This window comes from Phaethon aethereus, assembly GCF_964289735.1.
Source record: "Phaethon aethereus genome assembly, chromosome: 5".
In the NCBI taxonomy this organism is placed as follows: Eukaryota; Metazoa; Chordata; class Aves; order Phaethontiformes; family Phaethontidae; genus Phaethon; species Phaethon aethereus.
In genome coordinates, this window is record NC_138579.1 from 66539794 (window position 1) to 66559915 (window position 20122).

General features: G+C 39.2%; 1 protein-coding gene across 1 annotated transcript in view; it reads right to left on the reverse strand.

Moving 5' to 3' along the window:
• The window catches only part of GAS2 (growth arrest specific 2), a gene marked incomplete at its 3' end in the record, with an annotated part of 87318 nt that extends 73528 nt beyond the window's left edge, over positions 1-13790 (reverse strand). The window contains exons 1-2 of the mRNA XM_081999881.1: positions 13641-13790; positions 5353-5477 (exon numbers count right to left, since the gene is read on the reverse strand). Of these exons, the coding sequence (XP_081856007.1) occupies positions 5353-5477; positions 13641-13782 (267 nt within the window). The 5' untranslated portion in view covers positions 13783-13790. The remainder of the gene's footprint in view (positions 1-5352; positions 5478-13640) is intronic.
• Positions 13791-20122: the final 6332 nt, after the last annotated feature.

The window sequence follows — 20122 nt, forward strand, 5'->3', positions numbered from 1 at the left end:
AACAAAATTAAATGGGTGTTTGAATTAAACATTATAGGACTTAAAAAATGTTTGCATCCAGATCTGTTTTGGACTTAATTCTATTTCTTTCACAGGCCAAATCAAATCTAGATCCCAACTTCCTGAAAACAAGGTTAAATATTACATTCTGATTCATTACTCAGAAGTATTTCTAAGACAGATTTGAGCTGAGATTTATCTGATTAACCTCTGAGAACAAGGATGATTGAGCTTCAACCCGTTTTCATTCATTCCCCATGAAAACTTTGTTTTCAATGGCATGTTCATAAACATATAGGCAGCTTCAAGGATGGTGGGCAGACTATTATGACCTGCCTATTAAAATGGTGATAACTATTAACACAATTTATTTATGTTTATTTTAAAGTCTTTATTAATGGGCTTACTAAACTAAGCCCAAGCAAATGTGGGCTCTGTGCATATTGCACATGTCTTGATGCTTTGAATTTGTTTCTACAGCTGTGAAATTCTCAAATTAACTATCTGTCAGAAAAAGTAAAATACTGCCAGGAGAACACGGAGATGAAATCCAAGCCAATGGGAGAAAATTACAAAATGGCATCCTGTGACATGAATCACTTTTATGGCATAACTCCTGCTATAATAATAAGTCTGTAGCTTCTACACAGTAGATCATTAGCAGCAGCAGCACAGATAGTTCCAACAGCTTACTACCGTACAAGTCTTGAGCATTTATTAAGATTGGTATCAGTCATCTCCTTGTCATTTTACAAATGTACATGATTACATTTATTTATGACTAAAATCTCCAAAAAGTGGAAAAAATTACTTCTTTAAAAATACAGCATCCAGTCACACCAGTCTAATACTGCGCTCCCTGTTTACAATTTCTATTTTCATTTAAGCTTAAAAGTTTTTTCTGTCTGAAGCAAAGGATCAGATACAACACCACCCTTTTCAGAACCTTCAGATTTTGAAGCACGGTATAGCTGTTTAACAATGAAGAACGTTGTCTTCTGGGATTTGCAAAAGAACCTAGCACCTAACAGCCTTTGAAATGAACAACTGTTAAATGCTTCACCTTTAGAAACTGAAATGCTTTTAATAACTTATTACTGAATGGTTAACAAATCAAACACCACAGGGTTCGGGAGCTAGACTCGTGGCGGATGCATTCAGAGTATCCATTATGATATCCAAAGGTGCCTATTATGGCATTAAGCTCAGAAGGCAACAAGCAGAGACTGCATAAACGGCACCAGAGGCTGCCAAACTCCAGTGCTCTCAAGCACACGTTACTCCCCTGGAAAACAGATACCAAAGCAGCGTGTGACTCGGGTGCTATTTTTAGCTGTAGGCATTCAGTCCTAAAGAGGCATCTCTACATAGAACAAAAAAGTATTAAATTCCTTAATTTAAAATAATTTCTTTGAGGTTTGACCCTTGAGAAAGGATAGATTTGTCCACGTCCACCTGCCTAACCAGCAAGGTATCCATCCCCAAGAAGCAATAACACACAGAACAGAAGGGTGTGTGGTCAGCTAAAGGTTCATCCAACCCAGGTGGCCATAAGTAAGCATCCAGGGAAGACAAAGACCACAGCAAACACATTACACCTCTCAATACTTTCTGAAGCTCCAAGCATTTTCAGCTATGGGGACTTCCTCGCCTAGGTAAGGTTTCTGTGTATTCCGCCCTCCAAGAGATCCCTCTTCCGTTACCTTATTCAGTGCTTTCTTGAACCCAGGTAAACTTTAACATTCATTGGCAAGAAATTTCCAACCGATTCACAAACAAGGACCCCCTTTTGTTTATTTGGCTCCTACTCTCTTCATTCGATGTCCCATAGTTTTCGTATAGAAAAGACTGAACATCTAGCATGCCATTCCTGATCTCACAGGTTCCATCATATGCCCTCGTGCTGCCTCTTTCCACACTGCAGAATCCTAGCCTACTCAGTCACTCATAAAAAGCTATTCCATTCATCTCCTTCGCTCATAAAAAAATCAATCCTTCATTGCCTTCGTCTGACTCTTAAAGGAAGACAACTTTACTTTTGCATCACACACCTTTTCGTCTCCTTTTCAGTTTCTTAAAGCTGTTTCCCCAAGTCATATTACCAGTAGTTCCCTACGTCTTTTCAAGAAAATGTCCCCAGTATCCAAAAGTGTCTCCACATGACAAAAAAAAAGGAAGGGTTTATATCAATACCACCATTTTTCTTCCAGATTTGGAAAACGTGATATTTTGGGAGGCACACATTTTTTGGCTTCTGCCTTCCTGATTTATTCCACACAAAAAAGCTGATGCTGCCCTAGGGGGTCCCTGACAGATGAAGTTCAGTCCTCCCTAGTAAGAAAGGGAATGATACAGTTCTGTTAGGAAACAAACTGCAAAACTGACAGTAACTAGAAACTTACTGCTTCTGGGTTAACTGCTTGTGCAACAGGATTTAACCTCTGCCATTCTGTAGACTATTGCAATATGGATTTAAGGAATTACAGAAAAACAGCGATGAGTCAGTTCATGCAGTATTAGTTTTTAAATGTCTTCTTACACATGTTGCTATAGCTGCTAAACTGGCCAGACAGCCCCAAAGAGTTGCAAAAGTAAATTCACCATCAGTAGTACATATCAAGCAGAGCAGGATATATCATCTTCCTCCAAGAAAAAATTAAAACCAAAGTATTTTATGGAGCTTTGCAATCTAGGAAGTAGCTCTTATACAAGGAAAAACTTCACTTGTGAAAACAGACCAAATCTTCAAGCTTGCCCCCCCCCCCACCCCCATTACCCATAGCCTTATCCTGTCTCCCTTACTCAGTGGCAACCTGGTGCTGCCTGCAAGCTCATCCTTCTGGCAGCCACTCTTTTTATATCAGTCTGCTTCTATCTAAAAAAATTAAAGGTTACATACATGGATAGAAAAGCACGTTATCTATTCTGATAGAAGCGGCACTCTAAGTCAGCAGCTTCTTCCAGCTGCCAGGGAAGTCACCAGGGCACTACGATGAAAGACCATAATGTTTTCCTGTGCACAAAGAAATGGCCAAATGGCTTCAAAATTCCACATGTATTAATAACAGAATGCATAATAATTATTCAGGGGAGGATTGAGGAATTCTTACTATGCTAAATTTCATACGGTACAGTCGTCTTATAATTTCCTTGGCACCACAAGTCAGATTTTCCAATGTGTAGACTAGTCCTATTGCCTAGGACTGATACCCAGGGAATTACAATCTGAAAGGATAAATAGCTCCCTAATAGCCTACAATGACACAAATCTATTACTCTGCCATTTCTTTGAATTCTTACTACACTAAGTATGAAATCATACACACTGAGAAACAGCAGTGGAGCACAATTTTTTCCCTTTAATTGCATTGCCCGTTATACCAGTTTGACAAATAAAAGACCAACAAATCTAAGTAATTACAACATATGGGATTACAAACGACTAATTGGCTTCTAATGTAACTTATGTTCAAATAAAGGGGCTCAGATAACTGAAGTAAGGAAGGCCATATTCTCAGATGAGAAAGTTAATACAACAAGGGAGGTCTACCTCTTTTCAGCAGCAAAAATAGAAGTACCAAACATTGGTACATTTCTGGGTTCTCTCTCCAAATGGTAGCTCTCTCCAAATGAGCCACCATCAGATAAAAGCCTGATGATACAAAATAAAAAAAAAAAAACACAAAGCCAGACCCCAAAAAGCAGTAGACAGCTAACAAAAATGTATTGCTTGAATTTCTGAATTTTCACTACAATTTTGTAGTTGTTCATGAATTTAGGACTATTATTGTCCTGATAGGTTTATATTAAATGGACATGGCTTTCTGAGATGTCAGTCTGTAAAAAAATGCTTTGCATTTTGTGATTTTCTAGTATACCAGCTGGGCAGTATATGAAAAGGGAATGTTTTAGAACTACATAGCCAAGTTTACGCTTTTGGGCATTCACTGAAGCTTTTTCATCAATAATGGTACCTTTTGTTTGTTTGTTAAGGGAAGGAAACAAAACAACAAGTAACCCTTCTTTTGGCCTCGCTAGTTCCTAGGCTCAACCAAGACGACTGCCATAAGTGTTTTCTCAGCTTGGGATCTACTATAACACTAACAGGCCATTACTTAGTTGAAGACAAGCTAGACCATATTATAAAGAGGAACTCAAAAGTCATCCAGTGCTTCTACTAACCAAACCCTGATTAGAATTTGAAATATGAAATATGAGTTCCAGATGTCTTTTCCCGCTTTGCGGAGAAAGGTTTCCTTCCTTCTCTACTTCTTATCTTCCTTCCCAGCTCTCGCTTCCTTTTTCTTTAGGGGGGGGGGGGGGGGAAAAAAACCCCAAACACAAGAACCAAAAACAGAAACAAAGCAAGCAAACAATGCCCCCTGCACCCACCCCAACCCACAGAAGGTTAAAAATAATTAAATAAATAAAGCCTGCCTTTGTCCAGACAATTTCTTCTGCAACAACAATTATCAGCTTGGACCCAAGAAAAACAACATATGCAGCTGCAGCTGACACAAGGCTGTGCCCTAATTTCTGCTACAGATCAGTTATGAGAACACCAAGAAACGACAACACGTTTTGTGATTTCCGCTCTTGAGCTCTTTTTTACCTTCTGTGTATTTGCCTGATTTAGTTTTCAAGGAAGATGTATCTGATTTCAATAAGAAAAATAAAAACAGTTTCACAGTAAATGCATTAATGTATACATCAACCATTTAATTCAGCTCCTCCCAAAAAGAAGCATGCTGCAGTCTTTAAATTTCTCCCAATAAGACTGTCCTAAGAAAATCATTTAAATTAAAGGGAGGTTGCGGTCAAGCAAGATCTTAACCTCATCTTCGCAAAACTCTCCAGTGTCATCTGAAGGTTCAGATTTTCCACATCCTCCCTGAAACTCTTTACCGAGCCCCTTCCAGGACACCTACAGGACCTTTAAACTCAAGGCACCGAAACTACAGAATTTTATTATTGGCTTCCCTAGAGCCGTTTATGGAGGAAAAGGCACCTCCCACAGCTACTTAATAGTCCCCTTGCAAATAAATACAAGGATCACATTTTCTCTATTAGCTACCACATCGCACTGCTAGACCTTGTTCTATGTCTTATCCTCCACGTTACAAGCCATTTTTTGGGGTAATTTCGTCTTGTAGTTACTTTAATAATGACCCAAGAAGTATTAATCCCCCCCAATTTTATATTGTAATTTTTCCTACACGGAGCAGTTACCTCCCTGCCCATTTGCAGGGCCTCCACAAATGATTTCTCTTAACTGTGAAAAAAGTTCAATACCAAAACAGTCAGATACCTCAGATACTGATAATATATGCTAGAACATTTACCGACACTTACTTTGCCAGGCTTGTTTGCATCAAAGCTGTTTTCCTTAAATTTCTCCTGCAGGGTCTCAGCTAACCGACAAAGCAAGGCACCATTATCCAATTTCTCCATAAAGGTTTCTGCTGTTATTTCTCTACCTGAACAGCAAACAGACAGTTAACATGGCAGAAAGCATGCAATAGTACAGATGGCATTTGTGTAAAAAGAGAAATTAATAGAAATCTTGACAACAATTTGAAACATACTGTAAATGAGTAACTTCCATTACTTTGAATATTTAGTGAATAACCTCACTATTACTTCAGTGGTAGACATACAGCAAATTATTCAAAAAAACCACCATTTCTTTGGGAAGGCATGTGGTATTTGAAAAATAATTCTAGCATAGCAGACTCTCCATATCTCATTTTACTCATGAAATTCCAGTGCTTTTAACACTATGTTTTAAAAGACAGAATACAGCAGGCAAATGGTTTACACCACTCTGTGTGGGCAGCTACAGTGTAAGAGTTGCTAACACTATTGCGGCTTGTTTTGTAACCGAAGTAGAAAACCCTGTCAAGAAGGAAAGGACTGTATTTCTTTAAAAAGACTTTAAGACTTGAACCTGCAAAGAAGTTGACAAAATACTACAGTGATTACAACACTCCTTTTGAAAGGGATTTTTCAGAGGTAAAGTTCGGTTCATTAGAAAATAGGGAGAGAGTGAAACTCTATGTTATGTATCTACCTGCCACACAGGTTAAAATTTTCACCCAAAGAAAGCCAAAATACTCCAATTTCAAAATCTAGGAATTATTATCATGCTAGATGATGCTGTACTTCAGCTGCCACAGATAGTCCTCCCTGGCTACAGCAGACCAGACAACCTTCCACTACACCGTAATTACATCCTCCTGGCGGAGACGACACGAGTCCCAGGATGAGACGTGCACTCTGACCAGGCTGGACAGGCCAGATGAGAAGGGAATCATTTACCACCCTAAACTAAGCTTCCAGCATCTTAACATCATTTCCAGGTAAAAATATTCCTATTCCTTATTGAAGGTTTTCCATTTTCACGTCTACTGGAAAACTTGCCTTCTCTTTGGACACTTTTTTTGACCAGCAGCTGCATTTTTCAGCCCTCTTAACTTCTACTAATATGAAAAGAGCATTGAGGACTAATTCTTGCTCTTCCTATTAAGACAGGATTTATGCATGTTTGGCAATATTTACATATGTCATTTGGGAACAAGAACAGCTTTATCAACTCATTTTTCACAGGCTGTTACATAGCAGTCATCAGTAACAATAGTCTACCCTGCCCAAAAAATGAAAAAAATTAAAAAGCTGAAGTGAGAGTGGTTCTTCATCCCATCCAGATCCTCCCATGCTGCTCAAAACCTTGTTTGCAGGCAGGACAACAATAGAAGTCTGCTCACTTCTGGTCGGATTTTTTTGCCACAGATTTCTGATCAACAAGCAGCTGCCTGATTAAACCCGGTTTTTTGTTTGTTTTGTTTTTCCTAGTTAGTTTGGGGAAATTTATTTTCCATGAGATGTCTGGAAGCTGAAAACATTAAACCGTATAGAACAGGTTCACAATGGTTTTGTTTTTTTATCAAAAAACATAGAAAAAGTATATTCAGAAAAAAGATGTAAAGCTTATCAATAGCTTTTCATTCAGAAGAGAGAGGAAAACTAACCTTCAAAAGTAACAAAAATTAAGTAGGTAATCAAAAATTAACATTGTACTTCTGCAATATATTGCTGGTACGTTGTAATCCGATAGTCGATGTCACTTTTAACACTGAAGACAGCAGTATTAGAGCAATAGGACTAAAAAATGCTAAAGGAAAGTTGATTTCTCTAGGCCTTTGCCTGAAAACTGATAGCTACTTCAGCATCCTGGGGGCAAAAAAACCTGTTGAGTCTCTTCAGCTTGGTCACTTAAAATCAAAGACTAACATCTTGGATCTTTGCAGCAAATCACCTTCAGATACAACAGTAGATATCTATTTTCGGTTGAACTTAAACCTGTTTAGTTCTAACACATTTCTACTTCAGAAGTATCTGATTAATGTGAAGTGTTTTTCCCTTTTTATTCCCCCTCAATTCTCTCTGCCATACAGCCTACTTCATAGCTCCTGTGTACCTAAATGACTTCTCCAGGCAAAAGAGCAGTAGCAGCACTGCGGACGCTCGGTGGTAGCTTGCGCATAACTGACGGTATTTTAGCAGTGCCTCCAGCTCAGCTGAAGCCGGGACTGAAACTGTAATAGTCCACAGATACAAAAATTGAACATCGCAGCACCTCAAAAGCCTTCATCACCATTCTAGCCTACGTATTTTCCCATTTGCCCATCAGCATTCTTGGCAAAAGGTGTAAAGCCATCAGAAAGCTAAATTTGAAAAAAGACTACGTTATAGGAACTGCTTTATTTTTAATACAGTAATACATTTTATAATAGACTCATTGCCTTCTAAAAAAAATGTATTTCAAATATTTTTATGCTACTTAAGATTTTTATTCTTTTTTGGAGAGCATAATTTTTCACACGGGTAAAAAAAAAAAAATCACATTCTACACCTCTATTCTGCTCTATGATTTGTAGATTTATTATTTCACTGGTTAAGCATTAAAAAAACCTAAAACCTATTTAGAGGTATTTTCTCTTTAAACAGACATGGAAAAATTCTTCTATCTTCTTCTGCTATTTAACAATATGTTTATATTATTTTAAATGCTGAATTACGTTAGCAGTTTGGTCACTGCATATCGTACACTAAGCTGGAGTATTTTAGTTCTGTTCCCTTTTATGAAAGCTGAAAGAATGAGTTTTGCATTGAACATCTGTATCCAATGAAAAATATATTAGGTGTCAGCTTTCAATTCAATGTATTTTATGGCTCCAAAAGGTGGCATTTCTTTGCTAAAACAGACACTCTGACATATTTAACAGTTGAAATGTATTGATTCAAATGAGAGTAATGTTCATAGCCTGAGGAAGAAAATGGCTCTGTATATTTGTATGGAAAAAACATTAAACTCCATTAAAAATGTATAACTCCCTCTATAATTACAAGAAAGCAGTTGCAATGTTTCTATAGAATGGTAATAACATTAAGTATAATAAAAAAACAACACTAAAAGTATGAAAAAAAAAAAAACCCAGAATAGGAAGGCTGTCTCAAACCTCGAAGTATCACTTACCCTCTCTTTTACCGCAATCACCAGATGCCCCTTACAAAGACAAACTGTTACACCTGAACACCTACCCCTTGGAAACTGTGGGCAGCTGTCTCTACGGCCATCCAGCCCTGGGGGCCCTCATGTAACCAGACTGGGAGGTCTACAAAAGGATAACTAAAAAGCCCATACCCAGGGTGTGTGCCCGAGAGGCCGAAGATAAAGCATTCCCTGTGGGCCACCTCAGACAACCAGAGCCTTCAGAAGAAGGCAAGGGGGCTCAAAGACTAAAACAAAGTACCAAAATGTAGTTGGTTCTTCTATTACTGCACCAAGTTCTTCCACTCTTACTTTAACAAATACAATGCAAGACACTGACTCCAGCTTCACAACTAGCCCATCAACTATTTTAACTGTACACTTCAGCGGTGACACGAAACTATGAGTTTACAAACAGAAATATTTCACTCAGGTGAACCTCTGAAACACATCGGTAGGATGCGCTTCTACAATATTGAGGCACCAGTGGAACTACTCTTCTTGATCGTCTCAAATTATGTGGCAATTACACCCAACATAACCAAAACCAACAGAAATAAAGAAAACATAGAGGCCAATGATTTTAGGCACAGGCGAAACTTGTTATTTTCTGACAAGGCCACTGTGTATCCTAGAACAGCTGACAGCAAGAGAAATAGTTTTGATAGCATTGAGGCATTATCACTTACTTGCAACAGGACATATAAAAAAACCCAAAGGTATGTTGATACTAAAGAAAATTATAAAGCCTCTCAACTAAATCAGAAACTGCATCAGTGCCAGCAGGATCACTAGAAGTATCAGTACCGTGACTGTCTTCATATTCAGATATTTAAAACCTGCCTTTCCCACCGGCTTGAGCCGAACACGCTGGTGTTGAAAATGAAGGTACTGCTACAGAATCCTCATTGACAGCAAGATGAGCAAGGTCACCGAGTTGAAGCAGGGTTTTCTTTAATTCACAATTTAAAAAGACCATTTTCTCACAGAAGACCTACCACCCTTCATCCCCCAAACTTTACACTTCCTTCAACACACCTTTAAATTCCACACTTGGTCTTCAACTCAATGCCTCTCCTAACATCCTCACCTCTCTGTTCCTTTTCTCCAAACACACTTCACTTCTGCACTCCAGCAACTTTTAACATGTCTCATGCAATATTTCATGTTTACATGTCCAATTCCTCAGCATCTTGCACTTTCCAGCTCTTTACCTATGAGCTTCTGAAGCCCAGACAGCTCTGTCGGGAAGAGGCCTCAGCGATGAACCCTGGGAGCCCAGGCGTGTGCCCAGGGCACATCTTACAGGTCTATTCTGTGGTTCCATGTGCTAAATGAGGCTGGATGGAGCAACCTACATCATGGTAACTGTCTGCAGCTGGTAAATGGGCTCCAGGAATGGGGAAGAAAGATCCCAGCTCTATACAATAACTGAAGGGGAAACAGAGAAATCATCCTTCTGGACTTGTCCTAGACTACAGACTCGTGATGAGACCCACTCCTCCTGATGTCAGTCCTTTCCCCTCTGCAGACACACAAGAGAGAACAAGACAGTACTGGAGAGTACAACAGACAAGAAAGCCTTACTCGCTTTCAAATTGCCATTTTGCCTCTGCTAGAAGATTACTATAGCCAAACCTGTGCTAATGCTGCGCCCAACTGTGAAGCTTGCTCGAAGGGAAACAGAAGTTTTAAGTATCCTCAAGAGCATTCTACTAAAATAAGTATATACATAGTCTACCAAATTTGAAGCGAAAGCATTGCCGAGTGCTTCATTCGCTCTCTACATAATGAAAACAAGGCTGAGAGTTGATCATGATCTGCAACACAGCTGGGTCAGCACATCTCCTTAACTTCGCCACTGCAAGGATCTCTCGACCGAGCCACTGGATCTCAGCAGAGGGAAGTGAGAGTGAGCGACACAACATCCATTGCTCCAACCTTCCTCTTCAGCAGGCAAACCCCAAGTCCCCGCAATGCTAACGTGTCCCATTTTGCGAACGCTATAATGTACAATACTGTACAAGTCAATCGCATGTGGCACATCGATTTCATCTCCAATGTCCTTTTTCCAGCCCCCAGAATACAGGCAGCTAAAATCTATTCAGCAATGGAGCTGAAATGACAAACTGTCCTCTCAGAAGGTCTGAGTTCCTCTGACACAGTTGCAAAAATAATTAGCAGAACACATACAAAAGCACTAACGATTACTAAAAAAAAAAAATCCACAACTATTTATTCTAATTTAGCATGGACAAAGTCCAAAGTCTCAGTGTTAAAAATTCTTTCAGCGTTATTTTCCAGATGCACCATGTATCTCAGTCTTCCAATTTGTGACTCAGGTAAGGTCAAATTCTCGCTATGCCTGATTTCCATCTAATATCAAAACCCTTCACTCCTATTACAAAATGCAATATCCCTCTAATGTTTTCTGGTTTGTAATTTCAAACCCACACCAGGCTTTGCTACCGCAAAACTGTCACTATTTTAACTTAGAGTAACACTGTGCAGGACATATTTGCCTCTCCACAAAATTTCCAAAAACACTATCAGTCAATCAAACTACCTCAAAGAGTTTCAGCCCTATTCTTGCCTAAAACTTTCTATTTTTTTAAACTAAATTTATTTGAAAAGATCATGTGCCCTTATTGATTCATAGTACAAATGAACAAAATATAGACAAAAGAAGAACCAACATGGCAAAATTAATTGAAATGCATATTAATTTTTTTTAATAAATTGAGTAGTCCTATTGCATTGAAACCGGCATAACGACACTTACAATGAGGCCACACAAATTACAGCACAGAGCATTATCTGCACATCAAAATCTACTGACCATTAATGCAAAGTAGATTATTTCTCCCATGGAGGGAAAAAAAACCAAACACAACAAAACAAACAAACAAAGAGCCTTGCATATCCTTTTGGATACTGAAAAGTCAGAGTACAAACAGGTTTTTACAGCAAGGTAGTGGCATGCTATAAATTCATACCTATTTTATCTTACAGCAACACACTCACATGTCCCTCTTCTCACTACAGTTAACCTAAATTATACAGTAATTAAACCAAATTTGAATTCTGAGTTAATATATTTATATGAATATTAATTACTTTAATTCAGTTACACTTAATTTATTTTGAATGTGAATTTTAGTTTAATTGAATTATGAATTTGAATAACAATGTCTACACAAGAATTCAAAACAGTTTAACAAATCACTATAATTTCAGTTCTTCAGGACAAACTCTGAGAAGAGAAGAGCTTGGTGTGAGAAGGTGTGGGGGAAGGCATTAAGCAAATGAACTGTGTATGCTGCTTAATTAAAAGAAGGTTGTGCCCATTTAGTTCTGCAGTGCAGAATTTGGTGGCCATATGAAAAATCAGATTTTTAATTATAGTTGGCATTTCAGAACCTCCTGCTGATTATTACTTTCTTGCTAAAAAAGTGACCTCATTCCTAAACTTGTCACTGTGAGAACTCTGTTTTGAACTGCAAACAAGCTTCTATTTGTTTTAGAGCAGCTCACTAAAACTTCATTGTGTAAAGCATTTAAACAATATATTAAATACTGAATGGAACGTGCTGCTTCTGATTCAAAAAAGCAGTCTTTTGGACTGCAGTCTTGTGATAATTGGAAGGAAAAGTCAGGATTTCTGCATTTTGTGCTGGCATTGCCTAGACAACTTTATACTTGAAATTCTTTAATTTAAATGGAACTACCACATAAAGATGTTATTCAAAGCGAGTGCCACTTCTGCAGCTGTGGATTCATAACTACTACAGCTCTAAAATGGGTATCGCCTACCTGCAAAACACCGTGTCTTGCATTCTGCTGACAATGTATTTATCGACTTACACCTCTTGTAACACAGCAATACTTCCCTTCCTCTTAAAATAAGGGGAAATAGAGCAATGTAGAACGTGTAGATGAAAGGCATCAGATATACTCTATTATATTGTATGATATCACCGAGAAGATTCAGCTACAGCATTTGCCAAGACAAGACACTGTCTATGTGTCTCCAGAACAGACTTCCAGCGGAGGAAAGAAAAAAAAACAACACACACAACACACACCAAACCACAGACCACAAATTTAAAAATGCTCAACCAAATTTTCCTCTGAAATCACATCAGCAGAAGTTTCATGTAAACATGACCTCTAAAATATTTTCTCCTCTTTGTTTAAATGAGAGGAACTACTGGCATGTTTCCCTTAGGATGAGGTATTCTATAAGTCATGGTTTCTCTGGTAGAATCCTTTGGACTTACAGAGATCATACAAAAGCCATTTTCCCCGAATGCTCTCAGCAAACAACATACTATTTCCTGTCTCACAGTTTCCAAATTCCGCCTTCTTGAATGAGTCGTATATCCCGAAGAACTGTCTCTCTCCTCCCTGCCAGGGACATACTCTCATTCGCGCCTCTTCATGTGTACCTGGTTTTTTTCTTGGCCTTAGGTTTGCATCCTCTTTCACCAACAATGTGTTTTGGCTTCCCACACCGAGACGTACAGCCACAACCAGCAAATCCCCAGGTCCCAGCTGCAGCCACTAGGTCAGACCCCTCCGTGCACAAGCTTCCACAAGTCTTAGCGTACATTGCTTTGGGTGGCAATTATCAAGCACTAGACTGCTTGGTTGAACTATTTAAAGTTCTATCTATGAAAGAAGTAATTAATGGCTCCTACTGTTCAAGACCGTCCATACACCCATACTCTTTAGCCAGCCTACCAATGAAAATGGAAAATGTACTTGATGGCAGTAATTAGCACCATTCAGCTTAATGGTATTAATACAGAAAACCCATGCAAAAGAACATTTAAAAGTTAATTTGAGGAAAAATAAACATGAAATTAATAATAAACTTCAATTATGCTACTCTCGGAAACACCAGGGAGGCAAACTATTTATTAGCTTTTCTGCCCTTCCTAACAGTTGCACTATGTGGAGGTAGCTACCTAACCATAACTACCTTTATTTTTGAAATGTAAACAGTCTGAAGGACTGAATTCCCAGCTAACAGTGAACAGAGTTCTCTTGCCGCCCAGTATCTGCATTCTATTTTACTGCATCTTACCCAGCAGGTTTGTGAGCCACAGGGCCAAATCCTCTTTCATCGGCAACAAGTTGGCCTCATGTCTACTCGCAAGCCACTGACTGTATTGATGCATATCAGAGAGGCCAGGCCCACGTGCCTTCGGGCTCAGAGCAGTGCACATTGCTTATCCACTTGTCGTACCTATTTCATTATATATAAAAAAAGAAAAAGAACAGAAAATAAGTGCTTCATTATACCAAATCAAGTTTTGCAGGTTCTCTTTTTAGAATTGTAGAAGATGACAACAGTAACCACGATTCTAAGAAATCGGATGCCAGGCACACAGTTGTGGTTCTAACATATGAATACAACACCGACGACTGAAGTTTTGTTTTGTTAATGATCACGTTGCAAGTGATTAAATCATACAGATAAATGTCAACTTCATTTGTACTCACCAAGCTACACATGTTGCCAACACATAACCAAATATTCTGAAAGCAATTATTAAAATCAAATCAAAATAAACATTTCACACAAAGCTCGCAACTCACTAAGGTGCCTCATCCAATATCCACTCAAAATAAATAGAAAGCTTCAGAGATTTTTGGATCAGGCCCAAGAAAAACATGGGAACAACTGAGTTACACTACTACAGCAAAATTACTAACAATTAAGAAAATGCAATTAAAATGGAATCAGTCTATTCTACTGCTTCAGAATAATTAAAGAAAAAAATCTACACCAAATATATTTACTGAATAGCATTTTTTCTTCAGAAAGAAGCAAAACAGCTAGTGCTGGTTATCCGCACTTCCCACTTCCACCTTTTCTGCCCGCCCGCTTCAGTGGCAACTTACCGAAACTTTAGTTTCGGGTAAGACAATACATCATGTGTTACATATGAGTTAAGTGTGCCGAGTTTTGCAGCAGGCAGAGACCTTAGGCGCCCTGGACCCGTATCTCTGCTCCTGAAGGACTAATTCCCCCATCTGTGGCAGAAGCCTGCTAAGGACAGAAGGTTATTTTTCTCTCTAAAGTCAGACCCGGACCCTAATGCTTGGGGCAATGAGTCGCGATACTTTCTTGCCCGATAGGCTGAGCCTGCTGAAAGCCCATCCACACCAACTAGCAGTCACAAGCTCTTCTATAGGTGGCACCAGACAGACATTAAGCGGGGATGGGAGGTCCATAAGGAATAGTTCTTTGCCTACTGTCAACCAGCTGATCCACGCCAACCGTGCTTACATGTGTCAGCCAGCTTCAGCTTATGATACACTGCAAACACAGCTTCCTTCTGTCCTTTGCATACCTTTCAAGTCAGGTAAGAGGTGTTGGTGACTTTAAAAACAACAAAACAGAACAATTTGGTAACCATGCCATTGTGGTCTGGAACAACAAGAACACTAAAAAAATTCCTTTGCCACAAAAAGGAAAAAGTTTATGGAATGTAAAAAGCAACTGCCTTTCCTTAAAATTGTGCTGTAACTGACATTTCCACATATATGACATGCTATCTGGGATATTTTAATGCTTACATTAAAATCCTCCAGCATTTTTTAACCATATCCTAGGTAGCTCAACTCTTGTTTGCAAAAAACATATCCTTAAGCTTTTGTTGAGAGTACCTCACCCCAAATCCTGAAGTTCGACCTGTCCTTCAGGCAGACACAGCTTACACTACAAATATACTGCTTACTGAAATCAGACATTTTTGGCCCTTGGGGAGGGAGGAAAATAGACATTAAGAAGACTTTATTCCCTTGTATAAATACAGATTTCTGGTTTATCAATAGATTTGACATTTTTCTAACAAAAAAAAAAATCCTTGTGTATCAAAGGTCCTTTGAAAGCAGAGGAGTTTAAGGCAGACTAAAGTATGTAATTTAAGCACAGCTCTGCTCTGAAAACTGACTTTGTAAAAACATCAGCTTGGATTTGTGGCTTCCTTGTTGATTAAATCCAAATCATACCTGTTCATTTGGGGCGGAGTGTGAGGGGCTGCAGGGAGAAGAATTAAGGCTGTTAGCTCTGCAAAAAAATCAATCTGGAATGCCACTCTTAAAACAGATTCCTTCAGACTAGATGATGCTAACAGCTAAGGAGTTACAATGACACTATATTTAAAGTTGCTCTAAGTCACTCAGAACAGTGCAGTGTGGTGCTTCAAATCACTGCTTCATTTTGGATAGGTAGAAACAGAAGCAAGATGGATAATTGATATCACCTTGTCTTCAACGATTATATGGGAAAAATCAGGTGTACGTACATCTGTCATATTTTCTTTCCAGGGGGAAAAAAAAAAAAAACCTTAAAATAATATTTGACCAATTTCTGGAGTCTATAAACTCCAGGGTGTGCCCTGCTAGGAGTGTAACACATGGCACACACAATGGGCTGGGCTGTGTTAACAGGAAAACTACGGAGACAACTACTTCTTTAATCTCAGGAAAGGTCCACCTATTTTATCACTTCCAAGACCGTATGAAGTGCCCTCTGAAACTTGAAGCTAATTAATAACCACCAACATTATAATATGCCTGACAGCCAGCTGCTGCCACCGATGGGATTGAAGTAATTCTAGGGTCTGAAAGCTCCATTTCTTGAAGACTAGAGAACAAAAAAAAAAAAAAAAAAAGAGGGAAGGCTTCTGGAGCAGCTACATGGAAGCAGTTTGGGTTTGCCCATCAGTCTGTGAAACAAGTACTGCAGTCGATATGCGTCGAGTTGATCTCTGTGAAGATGCACAACAGAAAATTCAGAGATTTGAGATGTTACGTCAGTTTGGCTCTAAATATAGGGCTGTCTTTAAATATATTTTGTACTGACCTACCTCTTTTTCATAAAACTCAGCAACCAGGCTGTGTAAAGGTCTCAAGGAACTGTTGAAACTCACTGAAGGAAGAAAAGTGGGAGAATAATAGCTCCAATTTTGAAGGATGCATGGGTGCTTCAGTTTGGTAGTAGCTGTGGCGGTAAGAAGAGAGAAGATCCAGAGACAAGAAGGGTATTCTGAGCTTAAGGTAGTTTTAACAGGACACAGGTTCTCAGAATAGGAAACTAGAAAAGATGAGGAGAAGCAGGTAGACAGGTGACAAAAATCTCTAGAAGCTGAAAATGACTCGGGCATCTCTGGGACTACGTCTGCTTGAAACAGTAGCCCTGAATTAACGATAACGTATGGGTTACTTTGTGAAGCAGGCATGCAAAGTGAGGGCTGTGGAATGAGAAAGTTAATACTGATGAAGAGTCTCCCGAGAAGAACCCTGAAGAATCACAGATGAATCACCTACAATCCAACCTTACCTCTGTTTAAGTTTTCTTCAATTTCATTCGTGAAAGAAATTAATTTTCCCTTCCTCAATGCTTCTCTAAAAACCTGCCCTATACTTCACTAGAATACTTTCTTATTAGAATCAAAGCAACAAAACTCCTACCTTAGATTTTTAAAATGAAAAAAAAAAAAAATTAGCCTTTAAGGAACAGAGCATAATTTGTTACCTGCAGCTCCTGTCACAAATTCTACCAATGATATCATGGGTCATTCATCAAACCACAAGCATCAGAAGCTATCAAACTCTTAATTATTCTTTATGCAAACACTGGCTGCTACTGAACTTCTGAGTTTAATTTAAGCCTCCACAGTACTTCAGTGCTGAAGTACCTAAGCTTCATTAAAATGTTCATCTACTTCATCAACTGTAATAGCCCATACAGTAACTACTAAAGCTTTATCACACACTAGCTCAGATCTGTGAAGAAGCTGAACTAAGTTAGTTAGGTAAAGGCAACAGCAGCTGGATCCCGAGCTCCTTCAAGACCCTTCTGAAGATTCCACCTGTGGTCAAGGCCGGGCTCATGATTATTCGCTCAGATACCACCAACTCGCCTCCTTAAAACGTCTTAACATTTATTTTCTGGGGGGCTGGAGAGAAGTTTACTCCTCAGTTTAGCCGTGAGGAATTTGGTCAGAGAAATGGACTAACTTGCAGCAGAGGTGGACGGTAGCGTTAAAGGATACGCCACCGCACCTGAGGCAAGCCTCTTTGGCTCCGACAGCTACTTCATCCTTCCCTTTTGGCAGACATAAGGTATGAACAAAGTAGCCAAAAAAATATTGGTTTTCCTAATCGCACTACTTCCTAATAGCAACATCACATCATCACACATACAGCTCTTGAAAACTAGGCAACACAAACATGTCAAATATTTTATAGAATGTTACACTTATCTATAAACTGTTGAGGCTGATGTGAGATACGCACAAGCATTTTCAAAACTTACCTCTAAATGCTTTGTTCCTCAAAAGGCAGCTTCTTCCTCCTGCTATTCTGAAGGCAAGCAAGGAAAGGTCTTTAACTACTTTTCATTCTGTTTTGTTGCAGGTCGTATTTATGCAGCACTGCCTTTTTTCCCCACCTCTCTCAATAAGAGGACAACATCTCAAATTCTTAGACTTACTGTCTAGCTGAAGAATTCAGTGTGGGATAGTTTACAGTACACCCAGTGACACGTAACAGATTCAACACACTGAAAGGTTATATTTTCCTCTGCTTGCTTCTACCAAACAGTAAAGTTTTTATTTTGCTTCACAGTAGTAGATTTAGTTTTCTGTGTATTGTAGTTCACTCCTTGTATTTTGCCAGCAGTGTAAGGGACACTACCTGCTCACTGGTGTCAGTGATCATCAGGTGAAAGCAATGAGCATCAAACAAGTAATCTTCTGTAATTCCCCTGGCTTTTGTTGGGGTTAACCAGTAGAACAAATGAATTCAGAAATTATACACTCTGTACTCAAAACACGCAGGAGGGGAAGACTGTTTAATCCAGAAAGGAAAACTGACTGCACAATTAGGCATTCACAGATGCAGATCCCTGGATTCAATTCCATTTCCTACCCCAACCACGTTCCTTACCTGTAAAATTGTGATAATAGCACTCTTCAACCAAAATCAAGTATAATTGGGGGGGGCGGGGGAATCTATCCTATATAGTAAAAATGTATATTTAAGAGTGTGCATGTATGCATAGATGTACATACACAGAAAATACACATGCTCCATCCTGTGATTTAACCATACAAACCAGTAAGTTTTTACTCCAAATTACTCATCCAGTTCCAGCATATATACGTAAGGGCTCATACTGAGTAGCTGCTGGCTATGCAATGCTCTCTGTATTACACAAGTTTCACTGTCACTTCAGCCTTATTCCTAATTACAACATGTGCATTTGTTCTCAAGCAAAAGGAGGCTTGAACAACTCCTTTTAATTTGCTCCTACATACAATCCTTCCAGGTTGGGGATAAAGAAGTCTTGCTGAGTCACTCGGTCTTTATGACTTGGTTTAAGAATTAGCACAGAAATTAAGTATCCAGCAAAATAAGCATTTTTCTTTGTATTTGTATTCAGTTAGAAAAGAATATGAAGACATTAGAAGTGTCTACGGAGGTAAAAAAAAAAAATCATAAAGCAAATACAGAATTGTGTTTAGAGATCAATCAAATCATGTCTGATGCAAAGGTCATACACGATGTCCCATTCGCACCGTACCAGCTGGACTGTGACACTGGGCAACAGACATCTGTTTTGGCCCACCCAGGTGCTACCGCCTAGCAGGCAAGCTAACTGACTGGCTCTGTTCAGTTGGCAGCCAAACCAGAGTCATCCAGGGCTGAAGATTTGCACATGTGCCAATTCAGTGGCCTATTTGCTCTACAAAGCTGGAACAGAAGATGGCACAACTCTGCCTCGGACACTGGGTTCAAAGACTCTGCTTCATAAAATCTTCACAGAACATGCAGGCTTTAAGCTTGTGAAGTGAGGTCTCTTGCAATATGACCGAGGAAGCACATTAGCTACCAGTTCTAGAAGAAACAAGCCATCATGCACGCAACTGTGCAACAGCTTTACTGTCAATGGTAGAGGGAGCAGACAGCAACTTAGGACAAGAGCAGCAATAGTTTTCTCTGAAGAAACTGGAACTTGAGCTCTAGACTGCACATTGGCTTTGACAGAGGGCTATCAGCTATAACTGCAGACAATCTCCTGCTGTCTTAGAGAGAAGGTAATGCTATTGGAAAGCAGCCATCCTGGAAAGAGAGGAGACAGAGGATCAAAAGCCAGAACAGAGCTCATGAGTATCTGGCAAGGGTCTCTGCTGGATCTCCCTGCTAGTTCTAATCACCTCAAGCAGATGGAAAAGAACAGAACTTCTCTAACTTTACTGGAGTTTAAGTGGATTGTGTGAAGCATTCGCTTACTGTAACTGCAAGTTAGGTGCAGAAGAGGCTTAAATAAAAGATTCAATGTTCATAAACAGATTAAGTCGCAGCCACAAAACACACATTTGTGCGAGCACAAATGAGGCTGACCACAATTTGGGACCCATACTTGCAATCACCACTTTTCACAGATGCAAGTGCCAGTTTTACCCACATAGCACATCCAAGCATAAATACATTCACATTTGAAAACTGGTTTCAGTTTTGCTGCCTCAGTGTTAGTATATTTGTCAGATT